Source organism: Filicampus tigris, chromosome 6 (assembly GCF_054856515.1).
Source record: "Filicampus tigris isolate MCC_2025a chromosome 6, RoL_Ftig_1.0, whole genome shotgun sequence".
Taxonomy (NCBI): Eukaryota; Metazoa; Chordata; class Actinopteri; order Syngnathiformes; family Syngnathidae; genus Filicampus; species Filicampus tigris.
The window spans coordinates 9,438,381-9,458,276 of NC_141222.1; the positions used below are offsets into that span (position 1 = coordinate 9,438,381).

General features: G+C 39.3%; 1 protein-coding gene and 1 pseudogene across 2 annotated transcripts; both read left to right on the forward strand.

The window, feature by feature from the left end:
- The first annotated feature begins 3,965 nt into the window (after positions 1-3,965).
- LOC147145696 (arsenite methyltransferase-like) lies at positions 3,966-12,781 on the forward strand. The gene is made up of 11 exons (XM_086034261.1): positions 3,966-4,259; positions 4,587-4,620; positions 4,771-4,898; positions 4,998-5,148; positions 5,382-5,518; positions 5,611-5,680; positions 7,501-7,582; positions 7,664-7,795; positions 8,383-8,522; positions 8,591-8,713; positions 10,716-12,781. Exons 1-11 carry the CDS (start codon positions 4,246-4,248, stop codon positions 10,815-10,817), a joined length of 1,113 nt encoding a protein of 370 aa, XP_085890387.1. The 5' UTR covers positions 3,966-4,245; the 3' UTR covers positions 10,818-12,781.
- Positions 12,782-13,012: 231 nt separating this feature from the next.
- On the forward strand, positions 13,013-17,443 carry LOC147145697 (induced myeloid leukemia cell differentiation protein Mcl-1-like; annotated as a pseudogene). The gene is made up of 3 exons (XR_015087249.1): positions 13,013-15,688; positions 16,333-16,583; positions 16,665-17,443. The product of XR_015087249.1 is annotated as an induced myeloid leukemia cell differentiation protein Mcl-1-like (transcript).
- The last annotated feature ends 2,453 nt before the right edge of the window (positions 17,444-19,896 follow it).

Sequence of the window (19,896 nt, forward strand, 5' to 3'; positions counted from 1 at the left end):
CATATTGTTAATTTCTTTGGGGTTCAAGTGCAACAGATTCACTTGTTGGTTCATATATTGCCTTTTGGTTAACTTCCTGAATGTTAGCAGTATGTGCCTACTCAGAGAGCTGATAAGGGGAACATCAGTTCCTCTGAGTCAAATTTGAGCAGATTAACATCTTCACCAGCAGTACAGTATAAAAGCACTGATCTTAGTTGCTGCATTTAAATTTAGCAACCTCTACCACAATGGTATGAATGAATACGTTACTGTTTAATATTTGCGTGTAGAGTTAAGTATGACAACAATCACATATGATAAATTGCACAAAACAATGCGAAATATTTGCCCATGTTATACCATTGTGCTATATAAAAACCCGAGGTATGAATTGTCACACGCACGCAATTTTGTATCTTTCGGGAAGTCGAAATGGTGCGGACATCTTACTTGGTCTATTAATGAAGCCATTTCATTAATGATAAACCTCAATATAATTGTAGCAGAAATGGTCAAATGACCCATGTGTTATCATGTAATGTAACAACTGTAGACTGGAATGGATGTTCTAATTATACAAGCCCTCAAACTAATAAAATAACTTGTGTATAAGTACCTATGACTGAATGTCAGTTCACATTGTATAGAACAGACGAAACATTCCTCGTGCGGGAATGTGAACAGTTTTAAGTTATGAATGGTGACAATGCTGCACTATAAATTCAAAATGGCCACATTTAAAAGGTCAATTAATTGATCTCTAACCTGCTGGTAGAATGTTGCACATCTGCCCATGTAAATATACATTTCCCCCAGTTTTAACAGCCAGATGAAATTTACCTAGATAAAGGACACCGATTACACTTTGAATATGATAAATCTTTACATGGGTACTTTGTTATATAAAAATACATTTTGCAGACCTGTGGAACCTCCAGCAAATTTTACAAAGCACAAAGTTTTCATCAGCCAACAGAAGTTCGCTGAAACGATTAAAAATGTGCCCCCACTAAAAATAACTTTTTAAAGCACAATTTCTATGAAGCTTTATTGTCTTGATGGAGCCAATCCAAAGTTGATCATAAGTTCTATTGTTGCGGTATAAATTGTGTAACTTGTGGTACATGTAGTGCAAGGATGAGATATTTTTCATATGAGCAAAATCAGTGGGAGTGTATTTAATTTTTTAGAAAAATATATAACAATGGTAAACCACTCTATTTTTAAATATACAATCATGTGACCGATTTTCTCCAGGAGCAAGTAGCTTTATTTGTTTTGCCTTCATGTCCTTAAGTGGCAGATTGAGACTCGTGCTGAAGTTGTGTGAAGGGTACGTGATGATTTGAACATACGTGTTCAACCCAATCAGGTTAAATCATGCCAAAGACTCGCTTATTGCATCACTGTGTGGATGTGCACATATTATTTGAATGTTACTGTGTCAACACCAACCAAGATGGATGTACTTTTAATAAACATTTCAATTTTAATGAAAAATTGTCATGTTTTCACTCTCATGCATTACCCTTGTCTTGTTACTATAAAGACAAAATGATTGGGGACACAGAGTAGTCCAAAATGTCTTGTTAAGGCGAATGAAGATTCAGAGGGAAATGACTGGTCCATCCCAACTCTTGATTGACAAGTGAAGTGTGTTTTGATTCTTTTGTATATACTGTGGGTCCAACTCCTCAGTTTAGTGATTACAGTTTAAGGTTAATTTGCACAGTATCAGAACACCAACGTGGAAGAAGGCAAGCTGTTAATGTGTTTTTATGTGATTAGCTGTTAGTGTACTGTGTTTTTATGTGATTGTTGCCGTTCATAGCAGCTAATGAGAGGTGAAAAAGCAAATTTGGGTATTTTGCCTATCGACAAGATTATACTTGTATGTGCAACTCAAAAAGATAGGCGACTACATGGACTTCAAAATCATCAGTTCATGTCAACAAATCATCACTTTGCAAAAAGAACTGTCGCATTCTGTAAGCAAGTTGTATAATGCAAGCAGCACTATCATCAAATTAGTCCGTCCTTGATTTTGAAGTTCTCATATTTGTCTTTAATTGGTTCATCTTGCAGTGGTGTCCTGTTGTCTCCCCAGCCCCACACACACACACACACATACGTTGTGAAAGGCATCGTTATTCTTACGACGGACAGGGCTGTAGGAACTACACTACAGAAATAATTGGTCATTCCGATGCTTATTTACTCAAATAATTTATTAATTGATTAGGGTATGATTACTGAAGTGTTGGTCACTGTATTATTTGACACACTTAACAAAACCACCTTCTAAAACCACATGAATGCATTGAAATATGAAGTTCAGAAAGAGTGAAGTGCGCTGATTAATGATCATTTTATATTCCCATATTTCTGGAAATTAAAACTATATATTTGGGAAATGTTTATCCTAGCGTTGCAACCTTTTCACACTGCAGTCGGTCACTGCGGTCAAGCTATCCGCTCCTACGTTTTTGAGTGCGCGCGTATTCCAAACCTTACGGTAAATGCTTTTCCACATGTCGCAACTGTGCACAAAATACAGTGCACAATGCATCACTTCCTTCACGTTCGAACTGCCATAAAAACAATTCCTCCAATAAGTAGAAAAGCATTCTAGTGGATTCTTCTTCCGAGTGGCCCATTCTGTCAGCATACGAAGTTTGGACTGATTTTACTGTACAGTTTTTTAATAAATTAGAGGCAAAGTATGCACAAAACACAGTGCAAACAGTACAAAAATCATAATTTCCCTCACGTTTGGACCCATAAAAAACATTACCCCAATAAGTAGAAAATCATTCCAGTGGATTCTTTTTCCTGGGGGCCTATACTATCAGCATGCCAAGTTTGGATTGATTTTACTGTACAGTTTTTTTCTAAATTAGAGTCAAAGTCTGCACACAATACAGTATATGCAGTACAGAAATCATCATTTGCCTCACATTTGAACTGCCATAAAAACCATTCCTCCAATAAGTAGAAAATCATTCCATTGGATTCTTTTTCCTGGGGGCCTATAATATCAGCATGTCAAATTTGGACAGATTTTACTGTGGAGGTTTTTTTAACTTTTTTTTTTTAATTAGAGTCAAAGTCTGCGTTCCTTCTTATTGTTCCTGAAGAGTAATACTACCAGTATGTGAAGTTCGGATTTATTTTACTGTACGGATTTTTCAAAAATTAGAGGCAAATTCAGCAAAAAATACTGTACATACAGTACAGAAATGATCATTTCCCTCAAGTTTGGACTTCCATAAAAACCATTCCTCCAATAAGTAGAAATTCATTCCAGTGGGTTATTGTTCCTGAAGATGAATACTATCATCATGCCCAGTTTGGACTGATTTTACTGTACTGTATGTACTGTATTTTGTGCAGAATTTGCCTCTAATTTTTGAAAAATCCGTACATTAAAACCAGTCTAAACTTGGCATGCTCATTGTATGCGCCTCCAGGAATAAGAACCCATTGGAATAATTTTCTACTTATTGGAGGAATGTTTTTTATGGAAGTCCACACTTGAGGGAAATGATGATTTATGTACTGAATGTACTATATTTTGTGCAGACTTTGCCTGTAATTTTTGACAAATCCGTACAGTAAAATCAGTCCAAACCTGGCATGCTCATAGTATGGGCCCTAAGGAAGAACAATCCACTGGAATTATTTTCTTCTTATTGGATGATTTTTTTTAATGGCAGTTCAAATGTGAGGGAAATGATGATTTCTCTACTGCATGTACTGTATTTTTTGCAGACTTTGGGTCTAATTTAAAAAAAAAAACTGTACAGTAAAATCTGTCCAATCTTGGCATGCTGATAGTATAGGCCCCCAGGAAAAAGAATCCCCTGGAATGATTTTGTACTTATCAGAGGAATTGTTTTTATGTTCGAACGTGAACGAAGTGATGCATCGTGCCCTGTATTTTGTGCGGAGTTGCGACATGCGGAAAAGCATTTACCGTAAGGTTGAGAATACGCCTGCACTCATAAACGTAGGAGCGGATAGCTTGACCACGGAAAAATGAGAGCGTGATAGCTTGATTCGCAGTACTCGGTCAGTGTGCAAGAGTCACGTTGCAACAAGAAATTACCAGATGCCAACAAGCCCATTTTAGTAGAGTGAACCACAGGGTGTGCTGTGGTGCAGGAAGTGAACTCTGAACCGTCCTTCTTCAAACGGACTTTTTGCTAGTTCACTGTTTACTAGCCGAGTACCAGCAGAACACGATCTCACTTACCACCGACAATGGTTGATAAAAGGTAGGAACAAGTCTTGTTTCCATTTCATTTAGCCTTGATTTTAGCATTGACAGCCTGCCGCTTGAGACTACGCACTACCTGTATTTATACTATACAACATGTATAGCTTTAGTGACACTATTCCAGTCCGCAGCATTACAACAAACGCATGTTATCCGGCAACTTCTACAATGTTAAAAAAACAACAACATATAAATATTGATATAACTTCTGCCAGCCGTACAACATATATGCTTTACCCAGCCAATATTTCTAGATGCTTTAGCTTAATTTGCTTTACGTGTGAGAAAGTACGCTATATAATGCATTTAATACTCTTTTTTGAAGCTTTGTGGATACCTCCGTTCACCTGGATGTTAAGGTAGGATAAAACATTAAACATTTTCTCTATTACAATAGCAAATACAGACGGTGTTTTGCCGGTTGTTAAAGTTCTTGTTCTCGCAGATACCCGGACCCAACATCCCTCTATCCCCTTTTGTGACAAAACGTCTATGTCATCTCTTGGTAGGATTATTATGGAAAGAAGTTACAGAAGACCTCCGATCTGAAGACTAATGCTTGTGTGGCTCCAGCCCAGCCCTACCCCAAATTCATCCTCCATGCTCTGAAGAAAGTCCATCCAGATGTAACTGACAGGTTGTTGCTTATTTTCAATTAATTTTTTTTTTTTTTTTTTTTACTGTCTGTGCCAAGTGTTGTTGGTAATATTCTGGAATGGGCTTCCTGTACACTCAGATACTATGGCTGTGGTTTGGTGGTGCCAGAGTGTTTAGAGGGCTGCAGGATTCTGGACTTGGGCTGCGGGAGTGGCAGAGACTGCTACATGCTGAGTCAACTGGTGGGAGAGGCTGGCCATGTCACCGGCATCGACATGACTGAAGATCAGGTACTTGTAGAATCAGTGGCGGGCTGTGCTTTTCGTACTTGGGCCTTCAGTGGGGACCAATTTAAACTGATACATTTGTGTTTAGTCAGACAATACATTGGAGCTCTCGGGCCCAACACAAACTTTTTTTGTTGTCAAAATAAGCCTATCATGAGTATCCAGAAGTAGTCCTTTATTTATTTAGCATATATTTGGAAAAGTAATACATAATTAAAATATTCTATGTCCTCTAGCTTGAAGTGGCAAGGAAACATGTGGACTTTCACATGAAAGAATTTGGCTACAAGAAGCCCAACGTTACCTTTGTCCAGGGTTACATCGAGGCTTTAACAGAGGCGGGTCTGGAAAATAACTCTTTTGATATCATCATGTAAGCTGTACATTTTGCCTCCTGCTCTCACATTGTAAAGCTGTGGATTTGTGGATTTTTTTTTTTTCAATTGTAACTCTTTTATCACTTAGCTCCAACTGTGTGGTGAATCTTTCTCCAGAAAAGAAGCGTGTCCTGACCGAAGCTTACAGTGTGCTAAAGGTACATTTCAACTCACTGTTGAAACGGGACAACATTTTTTTTGACAATGAAATTTACTAAACTTAACATGAGAAGGTTAGCTGTTGAACTTCACAAAGATTTAAAGTTGGACACCAGAATTATTTTACATTTTTACTGACAAAAGTATGGTCGGCACGGTAGTCCACTGGTTAGCACATGCTCCTCACAATACAGGGATGCAGGGTTTGATTCCGGGCCTTCCTGTGTGGAGTTTGCATGTTCTCCCCGTGCCTGCGTGGGTTTTCTCCGGGTACTCTGGTTTCCGCCAACACATTCCAAAATCGTACATGGTAGGTTAATTGAGCACTATAAATTGTCCCTAGGTATGATTGTGAGTGTGAATGGTTGTTTGCCTTTGTGTGCCCTGCGATTGGCTGGCGACCAGTTCAGGGTGTACCCCGCCTGCTGCCCGTAGACAGCCGAGATAGGCTCCAGCACGCCCGCGACCCTTGTGAGGATGAGCAGCTTGGATAATGGATGGATGGATGACCAAAGTACATGTAGAATGTTTTAACACATCATAATCCAACTCTGCCACAGCACATAAGATTTACGTGCACTTTGTCAACCCTTTCTGTTCGTAATGCATTCCTCTGGAACCCCATTCCACAGCATTTCCTCAAAATCTACTTGTGTACACATGCACATGGCCAACCATTAGTGAGACATAGTCAACCTGATGACCCCACTGACAAATGTCTGGCTATGCCCCTGGTTGTGATGTTCTTTTCAAATACAACGGACCACCACTATTCATAGGGGATGGGGACCGGGCTGACCCACAAATAGCGTAAATACGCATATAATTGACGGCCATGGAAATAAATACATTGGGGAGGGGAAGAAAATCAACCCAAAAAATGTCTTCAAAAAAGCTGTTAAACATTCACTATGCGGTCCACGAAAAACGATGGGGAGGGAGGATTGGAGGTATAGTGGTCGGCGGAACAAAACAAAAAAAATTAGTGTTTGATTTTTTAAATAAAAATCTGCGAATCTGCGGGTGCTGAACCGGAAGGTTGCGAGGGTCCACTGTATTTTTCATTTGGAAACTAAATAAACTTTCAGTGTAAATTCCCAGATTTTTACAGCCCTTGTCTACACGGCAGGATAACTGGCCCGATTTTAGCCCCAAATCTCGCCTCCCGACAATCGTAGGTTGGGGTTAGGTTAGATTCTCATAATGGCTTCAAAGATAATCTTAACAGATAATCTTGCCGTGTGTGGTGTGCTCAGACTGATCTCGGCTGCTCGGAAGGACATCCGACCTCAATTCGGGGATATTAAGCATGTTGGATTGTTTTGGCCCGACTTCGCACCATGAGGACAAACGAGCATGCAGCCGGTTGAGTTTGACGCACAGCCAATCAGAAAGCGAGGTGACAGGGCAGCGAGGCAGGAATCCAAGATCACAACAGTAATGGTGCAACAGAGTCCAACGTCTTTTCTTTTTGTGTCACATTTTTTCCCCACGTTGAAAATAATCCCCAATTTAGCGCCACCGTTTACTCAGAAGTCTCGGTTAATCTCAAGGGGTTTTGCGAGATTTTCCATCGAACATGAGAATATCGGTGAATGAATCGGTTCGTGTGTGATGTGTTGATCTTGCTGTGTGGCTGCACATCACACACGGTACTTTCAAAACTGTTATACCTGTGATTTTTTTCAAAAGTCACGTGTGGGTCTCTCAGAGTTTGGAAGTCGGCCGACAATTTCAAAATCTTGCCGTGTGAACCAGGCTGAAAGCAGTAAAAGTATTTTTGCTAACCATGTACTGTACTTGCTCTACTGGTGATTAGGATGGTGGTGAGTTTTACTTCAGTGACATCTACAGCAATGGAAGACTACCTGGGGAAATTAAAAACCACAAAATCCTGTGGGGTGAGTGTTTGAAATGTTATGCTAATATACGTGTAGCTGCAGAGACGTAGCTGAATATCTCAGTGTAAAATCTCATGACAGGTGAGTGTATAGGTGGTGCACTGTGGTACAAAGATCTGCTACAATTGGCCGAGGAAGTAGGATTCAGTCCACCGAGGCTTGTTTCTGCCAGCATCGTCACTGTTGACAACAAAGAACTGCAAGCCATTCTAGGTTTGATGCTCCTTTCTGCCTATAATCATTTCTATGTTGTGTCATTTTATCCTGTCAAGACAGAATCCAGTACCATTTTTCCACCAAGATCATACTGTTAAAGAGGAAGTCAACCCAAGAATATTTTTTTCAAGAATATGTTCTATGCAGGCCCAGTAATTGAAACAAGGCATTCTTATGAATATTGTGTTTGTGGAATAATAGTTAAACTACCCATTTTTAGCCATCTCTGGGGGCGGCCATTTTGTCACTTCTGTCAACTGCAAATGACATCATAGTTGCTCAGGTCTCAGGTAACGGCCAATTTGTGATGTCATTTTTAGTCAACAGAAGTGACAAAATGGCCGCCCCCCAGAGGTGGCTAAAAACGGGTGGATTTTGCTGCTTAATTCATATTCCACAAATACAATATTAATCTGAATGCCTTGTTTCAACTAGTGGGCCCGCATATAACATATTCTTGCAAAAATATATTTGGGTTGACTTCCTCTTTAAATAAACAACACACAAACACATTCTTTTCATCTGTTTTGCATTTTAAATAAACAACACACAAACACATTCTTTTCATCTGTTTTGCATTGCAGGGGACTTCAAGTTTGTCTCTGCCACATACCGTCTGTTTAAGGTCCCGAAAGGCAGCCCAAAGCCATGTAAAGTCATTTATAATGGAAACATTACAGGGGCAGAGGACGCTCTCCACTTTGAGAGTCAGTACACCTTCAAGGTCCGTATAGCTCCTGCAGAATCCGACTGAGTCCAGGAACTTTTGAACCGAATGTTTGCTTCTGCCAGGCTGATCAAGTGGTGGAGGTAGATGGTGAATTAGCCGCCATCTTGACCCATTCCAGATTTGCACAGGACTTCACTTTCCAGCCACCAAGTGGTTCCTGTGAACCTTGTGGAGTCAAATCAAAGGTCAGTAATACTTGAAACACAGGTGACAAACTCTAAGACTGAGACCAGATCCCGCCCACCACATCATTTTTGGGGCTCGCTAAAACAAATTATGTGCGTCTACTAGCATGTTTCTTGCTAAAATCTACACCAAAATTGCAAATTGTCTGCACTTTTAATAACTCTAATAACTTTAATAACTCACAAGCATTTTTCCCCTTTCAAGACCCCTTTAAAAAAAAAAAGAACTGTTGCACTATTTTCCTTGACTGTCAATTGCTAGATTCGTTTTCCATCAATTTGTTGTATGTATTTTAAAAATACTGTATTATTATATGGTTTCGTTGTCAAAATGGCCATCTGAGAAAAATCCAGACTACAAAATGGCCCTCGACCAATTATGTAGTTTATGTATTATGCGAAAATGTATTAAATTAAATTGTGGACACACCCTAAAAGTCCCACCGTTTAACTGCGCACAGTCATACTTGATAAAACGTTCTCAAACACACTCTCACATATGCTCTCATCCACAAGCACAAGGTCAAGCAGCTGTCTCAGAGTCATAACCAGACTGTGGAATCCTGCTGGGCACCTGGAACAGGAAGGAATGCTCTCTCCTCTAGCTTTTAGAATGCTTTCTTAATAAGACTCATGGTTATTCTGTGAATGCATATCCACAAACAACACTAGATGTTTTAATCTCACGCTTTATCCTTAAATCACATCCAAAGATATTTTATTCAATTTCCTAATTTACCTTACATTATTATTGTGATTATTGTGACTTCTTAGAAGTACAGTGGCAGGCGATGCGTTTTGAACCTAGGCCTGCATTTAAGTGACCTAATCCACCGCTTAATGGCACCACTGTCACGTCGCAATTTTATAAAATACATAATACAAAAGGACCGTGAATAGTGAAAATCAGCATAGAATTCACACCCGTTTAAATGCATTGGAAATAATTTAGTAATTTAGCCCTCCCCAAAAAAAACAAAAAACCCTAAAAACTATTAATTTTTTTAATCCGCGAATTTTGCAGGTGCCAACGCGAGCGACTGTGTGTTTCCGCTGTACATGTTGCAGAGAGAAAAGGGCATTTCAGATGTTAGAGGATGAATACCATTATTGCTAAAACAAGAAACCCTAAATAAACCTTCCAATACATCACTTCCAAACAACTCCAACCTCTACACTGCAATATAATGGTTCACAATCAATATTTATTTCATAACATGAGAAAAATGTAAACATTTTCAATAAAATCCTTTCTACTGTACATCATAGCAGATATTGTAATTAATGTATTCGTAGACAAAATCCATCCTTCTTTCTTTGCGCCTCAAAGCGTAATAGGTGTCATCGTGTAGTGTAGTTGTAGTTGTAGTCGTGTTGTTGAGTCAGCGCTAGTTGTCATGCTCATATGTGCTGCGCTGGAAGTGCAGAATAAATCTTTTTCCAAGTTGAAACAAGTCACCAGATATAGTGTTGGCCGGCTTACAGTATCCTGACAATGTCCAGTTTTTCTTGAAAAGTCTGCCTTGGGGGGGACCTTGAAATACACACTACCGGAAGCTGTGCATCCAACGGAGTGACTCTGAAATGAGGATACTAGACTTTTGAAACGAAATGAATACAATTTTGTCTGCACACTGCTTCTACAATAAGAGTTCTGTTTTTGAGATATACTTCATGGTTGAACCTTTGAACGTTCCCTTTGATGTGAAATCAAGATTGCTTAATTTACTGTAATTAGTCATGCTTGTTTGTGAGATATTAATAGAAATACTTTTATCTTATTCAAGGACCAATGTCTAAGAGATCAAGAACCTCACAAGTGACTCCAGTAAACTGAGACTTGTTTCATATGTTTATATTATATAGAATAGAATGTAAAAGAGATATGAAATCAAATTGTCTTGAATGTAACTTTTGGAATCATATACCGCTACTATAATTCAAAATTATGATATTTTATTTTGTTTTATTTATTTATTTTTTTTCCCCCCCCACCAATCAGGCACCATCTGAGGATCCGTTCGAGCTGGCTGTGACGAAACAGAGTCCAGGGTCAACCACAGGGGGATGCTGCAGTACAAAGTCTGCAACCTGCTGCAAGTGATTGTGTTGAGTGCAGCAACCCAGCATAATAATATCAGCAGCACTAAGTAGACCGTACATCATAGTTCTCAACTGTTGTCACCTTGCGACCTGCATTTTTCGACTGTCGCCAAGGTATGGCCCACTTTTACAAAAGTTAGAGTAAATAAAGAAAATGCAATGTTTAAAAAAAAATAGCATTTGAAAACAACGCAACCTATCCATTATGGCTCCATGACTCACTTTCCCAACCCACCAGTAGACAATCACTACGTAGATAATAGAGTCCAAATTCCATTTATACCCTTGAAATCGATTACATATTCACACATCAACGTATGCTTTATAATGAAATATCAACTTCATACATTTCAAAGTAATGTTTTAAGACCCATCTACTAATTATGATTATTTGTCAAAAACCCAGTAAAAATCTTTTGTGTTTTGCAGTCGTATGAAGAGTCTATACACGTAGTCAAAGTTGTTGGCGCCCTTCCATTAAAGCAACACAGTGTCATATGTCCGTTTTTGTTGATTATGGCGGCGCCATGTGGACAAAAGCAGTAGTGTTTTGACAGAAATCAACCACATTTCCCATGCGTGCCAGCGCGTAGTGTCGTGAAATCCTGAGCCGTCCTTAAAGCAAAAGGAGGAAGTGAGTATGCCGTAAAGCAATTCAGGACATTTGTATTTTTTTGTGTGCCAGGTTTGATCCCATCCTCCTCAAAGTTGCTTTGTGCCAGTAAAAACAATACAGACCCCCTCAGGTCATGAAGTCCCATTCAACTACTGTACTTGTAAGTCAATGTTTCATCAAAAGAGTTGTGAAAAAATGTATTAAGGTCGATTTCTTGCCCAGTTCTGCTTTAAAGGAGAAAAAAAAACAAAACACAATGATCACTGAAAAGTGTAACAGGACAGGAATTTTCCAAAACGTATGTTGACAAGCCAAAACGCTTCTAGGAAAATGTTCTTTTTTTTGTACAGATGACGCCACACTGGAACTTTTAGGCATGTGACATCAGCTCTGTATTTACACACAAAATGAAGTAAACCAAGAAGATAACTACCTACTGTACTGTAGGGCTGAAACGGGTCCTTGTGTTATTTGAGTATCTCGGTTGAAAAAAAAATATTTGAGGCATTTTTTTTTTCTGCCTCGAGGGCTTGGTTGTGTTGTGGGGCTTCTTTTCCTGCACATTATTCCTTGTATCTGTGCAAGGTGCTATGACACCTCAAGCCTAAAAGGAATTCTGAAGTGAAGTTTGGTAGCTGCAGATCCTAGGTCTTTCAACAGTATAATGCCCCATAACAAACAGCTAAGAACACCATAGAATGGCTGAGGAAAAAAATAAAAAACATCAGACTATTTTGAAGTGGCCTTCTATGAGCCCCCGTCTGTAAATCCTCCTGAACATCTGTGGAAGGAGCTTTAACATTCAGTGTGTAAAAGGCACCCTTCCAATTTGTGACAGCCGGAGCACATTGCTCATGCGGAGTTGGGCAAAATACATTTCGACAGATGCACAAGTTGTGATTGAGTAGTTTGATTGCCTTAAAAACTTGTGCAACAAAATACTAAGTCAAGGATATCATTTTTTTTCAGTCCTGTTTCAATTTTTTTTTGAAAGGAATGCCTGATTTTCACTAAATAATTTTTATTACATTTTTGTTTTCCATTTTGGTTTCAAGTTATTCAGTTGCATTTGTGGGTTTTTCTTCACAGAACATTACCAGCAATTTTACCTGTGTGTATGCCCTAGTATGTAGCACTAATCATATGATTTAAAACAAAACAAAACAACAACAAAAACATCAGGATATAAATGTATTTCTTTGCAAGTGTTTAATCTGTATCTTGTTTACTTGTTGGGTGTGTTGTTCAAATAGTTGAATATTTTAAATTCTGTAAAGTACATTTCAAAGCCTTACTTGTTCTGTACACTTGCTTGTTAATAAATGGGAATCAGAATTATGAAATTAAAATTATGACTAATCTGCATTACTGCAATCGTCGGGTAAAAAAGATAACCTAAATAAACTAACATAAGAGCACTGCAATAAACCTGAATGAATATGTACTGTTTGCAATGTACAAAGTTCTGGTCTTATGTTAAGTATGGTTGATGAATGGATTTATGCACCAAATACAGCTAGAGTGACCAGATCCAAACTCAGCAGATGTGGGACAGGGAGTATGCTTGTGGGCGACAATGTGGGACGCAGCTGACGCTCGCGACGCACACCAAAAATGCATATGGTACAGTTTGTCAACTGTTCAATAACATATAATATAATAAACTGTAACAAAATAACACTTATAGATCTACAAATAAAAACACAGAATTGCAGTTGAAATTATCTGCATTTATGAAAATACAACACAAACTGCTAGTAAAAATGTAAATCTCTGGGACATTAATATCAACAGCAGCTCACAATAAAAGCTGAAATTAGTCAGTCTCATCTCATATCTTGAGGTAGATGCACTTTAACAATAGTCACACACACACACACACACAATAGAACCATGTCAAATCTCAAGGCAACATGTAGAGCATGAAGTCCAGTAACAATTTATTACAGTAACAAAGACAATCCAAACAAATACAGGCTACTACAACTACTACAATTCAAATTATTTTCAAATTAAACAACCACAGTGTAAAACGAAAATAAAACAAGAAGTATATCAAAAATAGTCAGGAGATAACAGTACTGTAACTACAATCAACTCAGTTGTAAACAAACGTGTCCACCACAGTGGCACTATGCACTTCCAGAAGCAAGGAAAGCACTGATTAAACACTTTCAATTATGTCCATCACAACTCAAATCTTTCCGTTTTCTCCATAACAGCAACAGCAGCCACAAAGTTCACAGAAAAGCTTTATCTGACTTTATCTTGCTTCACCCACGGGCAATGAGTTCCCAGACCTTGTCGTAACTGCGTTTCGTTTTCTTTGCAGTCTTCTTACTTTCCTTAGATTCCTCCATTTTCATTAATCCATCACAAATTTCTGGAAAACGTCGCTAAAATGCTTGTTTTTGGTAGGCGTGTCTTTATAAACAACTACAGTATCGCCTGCACGTGCGCCCGGCTGTTTGATTGACAGCATACCGCTGCCTCTCACAGTCCCGCACGCAGACAGTCACACTCGCCCGACCTCCGTAACCCCCCACACCCCCCCACACACAGCCCGAGACCCGCCCCCATAATAGCCTCCACTGTGTTTTGTCTGCTCTCAGCACACAGGTGTTTGATAGATTTTTTTTTAAAAAACGACATTTTAGACGCACGTTTGAAAATTGGTGCCTGCCGATCAGACAGCGAGTCAATTTGCGGGACACATTAAAAATCATTAAAATGCGGGACAGTCCCGCGCAAATCGGGACATATGGTCACCCTGAATACAGCACATGCATACACTTGAATTTATAATCTGTTTACAGTAATAGGATTAATATTTGATGATCATACCTCTTAATGAAGTTATGTTTTATTTATAATGCTCTTAAAAATCGCAAAAAAAAAACCCCGCTAAAAATCAGAAAGTGAATACATGTAACACCAAAATAATAACATCAGACAGAATAAAACCACATTAACAGCAGTTTAGAAAGGCCTGAGTGAACAACAGCAACAACGAAAAAGTCCAGAGGCTGTGGATTTCTCAGATGCTCAAGGAGGACGTTCCAGGCCCCCGGGGCTGTGGTTTATAGCAGTGGTCCCCAACCTTTTTTCTGCCACGGACCGGTTCATACAAGTCTATACCGTCCGGTGCGAGTGGTGCCCAATTTGTTTTACTCATTTGCTAGCTTGTGCATTTAATATTGGCGTTACGCGACGGAGATGCTAGCTTGTGCATTGTATATTAGCGTTAAAATATATATATATCAGCGCTACGTGACGGAGACAACTTGGCTTTTCCAGACTGTCTTTGGGGCATCAAAGGAGGCCCGGTTGGTTGGGGACCCCTGTGGTAGAGTATCCAATAGCTCGGTAAGCCGCTCAACAACCACCATAAAGATGCAGAGGTCACAAATGGTAATTATTTCACTATCATTGATCCCAAAAAATGTTGTTGTTGTTTTTCTCTGGATACAAGTTTGTTTGGCTATATGCCAGATGAGTGGGGTTTTTTTGGGGGGGGGTGTTTAAAAAGAAAGTGTGAGGTATTGATTGGTCAAATGCTGCAGCGACGTGAAGTGATCCTCACTGATTGGCTGGGTAAGAATCGTTTGGTTGTATCACCTGATGGGCAGTGGGAGAGGATGCCAGTTTTGCACAACTGACCAAATGTGGCAAATTGTCCATTGCCCGTTTGGTTAAGTAAAGACTCTAATTGGCCGTTGATATGAATAGTTGTTTTCATGTGACCTGCTGCTGCCGCTACGATTGGCTGGTGCGTTCCGCTTGCCCAGTCAACTGGTTTATCTACACCCAATTACAAACACGCATGCGCAAAACTTTCCTTGCTTGCAGGAGGCATAGACCCTTGGAAGTCGTTACTTAGCGACCATCGACATGGACGTGATGCCGGCGAGTAGAGGCTTGACGCAGCGGAACTTCAAGATTGGACTCATGGATGCTTTAATGTTGCCTCCAAATGCAGTCGTTCAGGGTTCCATGCCACTGCAGCTGCAGCTGGCCGCGATCGTTAACGCCAAAGGACCCGGCGAGCTACCGGAGGTGAAGCGTCGTTCTGATAACGGCAACATGAATCCCCGCCAGCTCTGTCGTCCTGGACACCGAGACAAGGCGACTCATCGGCCGCTTCCTCAGTGACTTTACCGGGCTGTCCACGGCTGCTTGGAACCAAAGCAAAGCCCAGTCTACGATGAAAAGAGTCGTGACGAACCTGGTGGACAAGCACAGAATCAGATTCAAGGGTAAGCATATCCTTTGCAGTTATTCACTTTAAGTAACGTGTTGCTCTTTGAAGTTCTTTGGACCGTTGAAACCGTTAGTCTAACTGAATGTCGTTTTTAGCAGATTACTCTGCCCTTTCATGGTGCATCTAAAAAAAATAGAATATTGTTTTTTGACTGCATGCACAGTTATTGTCATTTGTGTAAAACACCCTTTCATTTTTAATTCGTAACTCTTCAAATTCCAGTTAGTTTGCACAATGCTCAGGTTGTAAACCAGTTTCAAGAATGACATTTTCAGGTACTGGCACTTCCACCTTTTATCTTATTTTGCTAATAATACAGTCCTACAGCCATCAGATGGACCACAACACATAATCAGACTTGTGTCATTCATTTGCTCCATTAGAGTGCAGTTAGGCAGTAATCAAGCCATTAAACGGCTGTTACTGAAACTAAGAAAAATGATGGGAAATTGCTCTCTTATCCCCAAAAGATAATGTAATTTGGTAAAAGACAAAAATTGTGTCAAAAAATTCACGTAGCATCTCAAATGAAATCCGGAACTACGTTTGAAAATGTGGTTGTACTGGAGGTAATCAATCAAATACAATAGGAAGCTAAATGTGCGTGTTTTCTTATTCAAGTTTCAATCTGTCTTCAAGGTTTAATCAACAAACTATCATTAGACCGACGAGGGCGCGACATGTCCTTCGTCAGCCAGGTGGCCTCGAATCAATTCTCCCATGGGACCACCAACTGGGGTGGCATCGCCAGCCTGTTGGCTTTCTGCGCCGTGGTGTCTCAAACTCTGAAGGAGAAGCAGCAGGCGAGCTGCGTGGAGCTGGTGGCCCAAGAGGTCTCGACCTACCTGCTGTCACACCAGCGCACCTGGCTAGTGCAGCACAACGCTTGGGTGAGCAATGTGCCAAATGTGCCCAATGTGGTTTCTCTATCCCTGCAACTCATCATCCTATTCTATCTTTTTCCTAATCAGGACGGATTTGTAGAATTTTTCAAGGAAGATGACCTGGAGTCTACAGTGAGGAACTGCCTCTTAGCCTTGGTTGGTTTTTTCAGCATCACCGCAGCGATCCTCCGGCTGCTTAGGTGAAATTCGTGGACATTTGGCATGCCACATCTCACCTTTGATTGATCAATCACACATTTGTTTGTTGTGGTTTAATAAATGCACTTTTTTTTCTCACCAAAATGCAAATACGTTAAAAAATGACCTGGAAACACCTTGTTCAGGCTTCTGTGTTTTACAAAAAAAAACAAACAAAAAAACAAAAACATAAGATTTGATTACGCATTCATTGTTCAGTCTAATTTATTGATACTGTATGAGTGTCCTATCTTTAGCTTCAAATAATTAGCTTAAACTAAATAGACAAAAAAAAGAAAAACTTGTTCTGGTGGAAAAAATCTTGCACAAGCGTAAGACTGTTCATGCATACTTTAGTCCGAAATGTGTTTTTTATTGTTTGCTTCCTGTTAAAATGCCATGTCCTCATTTTTTATTTCTTATTTCTTACATAATTTAAAAAAACTAAAAACATTCATTTTACCCATTCATTACCCAAACACATTTGTACTAAACTTGAGAAGACTTTTTTTTTTCACAAAATATTTGCTAAAAAAAAATACTGTACATTTAAACATGACTTGAAAATACCTGATTTTTATTACTTTTCTGTTGGGAATTCCATCATTGGGAATTTGTTTGTTCACAGAAGTATTATTTTTGTAAAGGTAAATAAACAATTTACTTGACATTGCCTTGCATAGTGTTATAAATTAATTCTTACAGGGTTTGTGTTCACTCTCCAAATACCTGTCAACCCCGGGGTGTAGCCTACTGCAGTAGTCCCCAACTCTTTTTCTGCCACGGACCGGTTCATACAAGCCCACACTGTTCGCGGCCCGGCCCTGTAACTATTCTGGTGCCCGATAAGTCTATTTGTTTTACTCATTTGCAAGCTTGTGCATTTAATATTAGCGTTGCGTGATGGACATGCTAGCTTGTGCATTTAATATTTGCGTTACGCGACGGAGACAACTTGGCTTTTCGGGGGGTGTTGCTGCGGCCCGGTCCAAAGTGGCCTGGTGGTTGGGTAACCCTGGTTTATAGTATGTATAAGGATATCAGGACATTCTCATTGCTGAAGTTGAATTAACTCTTTGTTGTTGGTTTTTATTCCGCTTGAATACACTACACTACACGACAGAATCAGGGTAGTCCAACTAACGAGACAAAAATACTGACCAGTGTGGACAAACCCTAGCAGGAAACACTTCAGTTACAACATATTCATATAAAAACGTTGAACATGATATATATTTTTCAGCTACTGCATAAGGAAAATAATTGCAATGCAATCATTGTGTGTCCATTGACAAGTGATGCCCAAATAAGTTGAGCATTGCATGTGTGGCTGTCACTGGAACTGGCTTCCTTGTGTTTATTGATGTAACTACTGATGAAACCAGCAGAATTAAGTGTTTCGGGCAACGTGTAATGCTGCATAACTGACAACTGTTTTTGACCATTCAGAGTTAATGATCAACATATAATTGGTCATTTGTACCAGTTGATGGGCAGATTAAGTCTTCTAAACCTTGGAAGCTTTCCATCCAAATGGTTCACAAAAAGGTTCTGCACACGAGGCTTCATTTGCACACAAAGCCCCCTGGTGGCCAAAACCTTGATGCCAAAACCTGAAAATGCGTGACTGTTTTTTTTTTCTGTTAATGATTAATCTGGTCATGATTAATTTCTGGTTAATGCTATGGTACGAAATGAACAATGACATTCTAATTTTATGTTCAAATTTGTGTTTAACAAAAGATTATAATACTGATATTGGTTGTGTTAATGAATTTTTTATTTAAAAGAAAAATCCCGAATTGGCTTGTTTATATGCACTTTTGCCTTATTGTAAGGGGAATGTCATTACTACACTCATAATCAACATTTTTTTTTCAACATTGGGTTGTTGCACTTCTAAATCAAATCTGTCAACTGAGAAGAAAAAAACTAAATAATGAGGTAACTCAAAAAACAACTGAAGAACAACAAAAATTTGGAATAAAAAAAAAACTGAATCTAGTAGCAAGTTATGATATAAGTTACTATGAGTAACAAGGAGTTACATCAGTTACTAGACAGTGGCGTAAATATTGACAGTGCGACCGGTGCAATACAGGTGTTAGGGGCCCACGAAGGAAGGGGAAAAAACAGCTGTGCAAAATTCGCACAGACCCCTGATCCTGGATGCCTCCCTCCCCCCCTGGTGAGGTGTTCTGAGCATGTCACACTGGCCGGAGGCACCAGAGACGACCCAGGACACGCTTCAGAGATTACGTCTCCTGGCTGGCCTGGGAACACCTTGCGATCCCCTGGAAGGGGTTGGAAGAAGTGTCTGGGTAGAGGGAAGTCTGGGCTTCTCTGTTAAAGCTACTCCCCCACGACCCGACCCCAGATAAGCAGTAGAAAATGGATGGATGGCTGAATTTTGGAATAACCTGAAAAGGTCTGAATCAATTCATGTGTTCAAAAAGAGGTTCAAAAACAAAGTATATATATATATATATATATATATATATATATATATATATATATATATATATATATATATAGTTTTTTTTTTTTTTTTCAAACAAGGGTTATAGTCAAATTTGCATATTCTGAAGAGTTTTATTTTGAGAAGCAATACCAGCTCGTTATGAAAGTACTTTTGTTTGAGGTATGGGGTGGTCTAGTGGCCCCCATTACCGGAATGGCTGGGGATAGCAAAAGGTAACTTTTTAAATATTTTTTTGAAATGTGAGGTTATAATCGAATTACAGATTTGAGAGACATTTTATTTTGAAATGCTACATCAGATCGTATGAAAATACTGTACTGCTGTTGGAGTCCTGTTAGTGTCCAAAATGCACTGGTTTTGTAATGTTTATTTTATTTGATCTTATTTTATTTTTTATTTTTTTAATCCGGGGTAATTGCATTCATTGTTGGATATTTATTAACTTCACTTTCTAACTCAACTTCAGAACTTTTTAGGTGCAATCCAGGAGACCGTTTGCATTCTCCATAGGTGGACTGGTTGCCTGACAACAGAGCTTTATTCTATAACTTTATTTTAAATGCAAAGCTCTGATGTCCATGCATTGTTTTTACTTGTTTTATTTTGAAGGTGGCCAACGCAACTCGTTGGCGGCGTGTT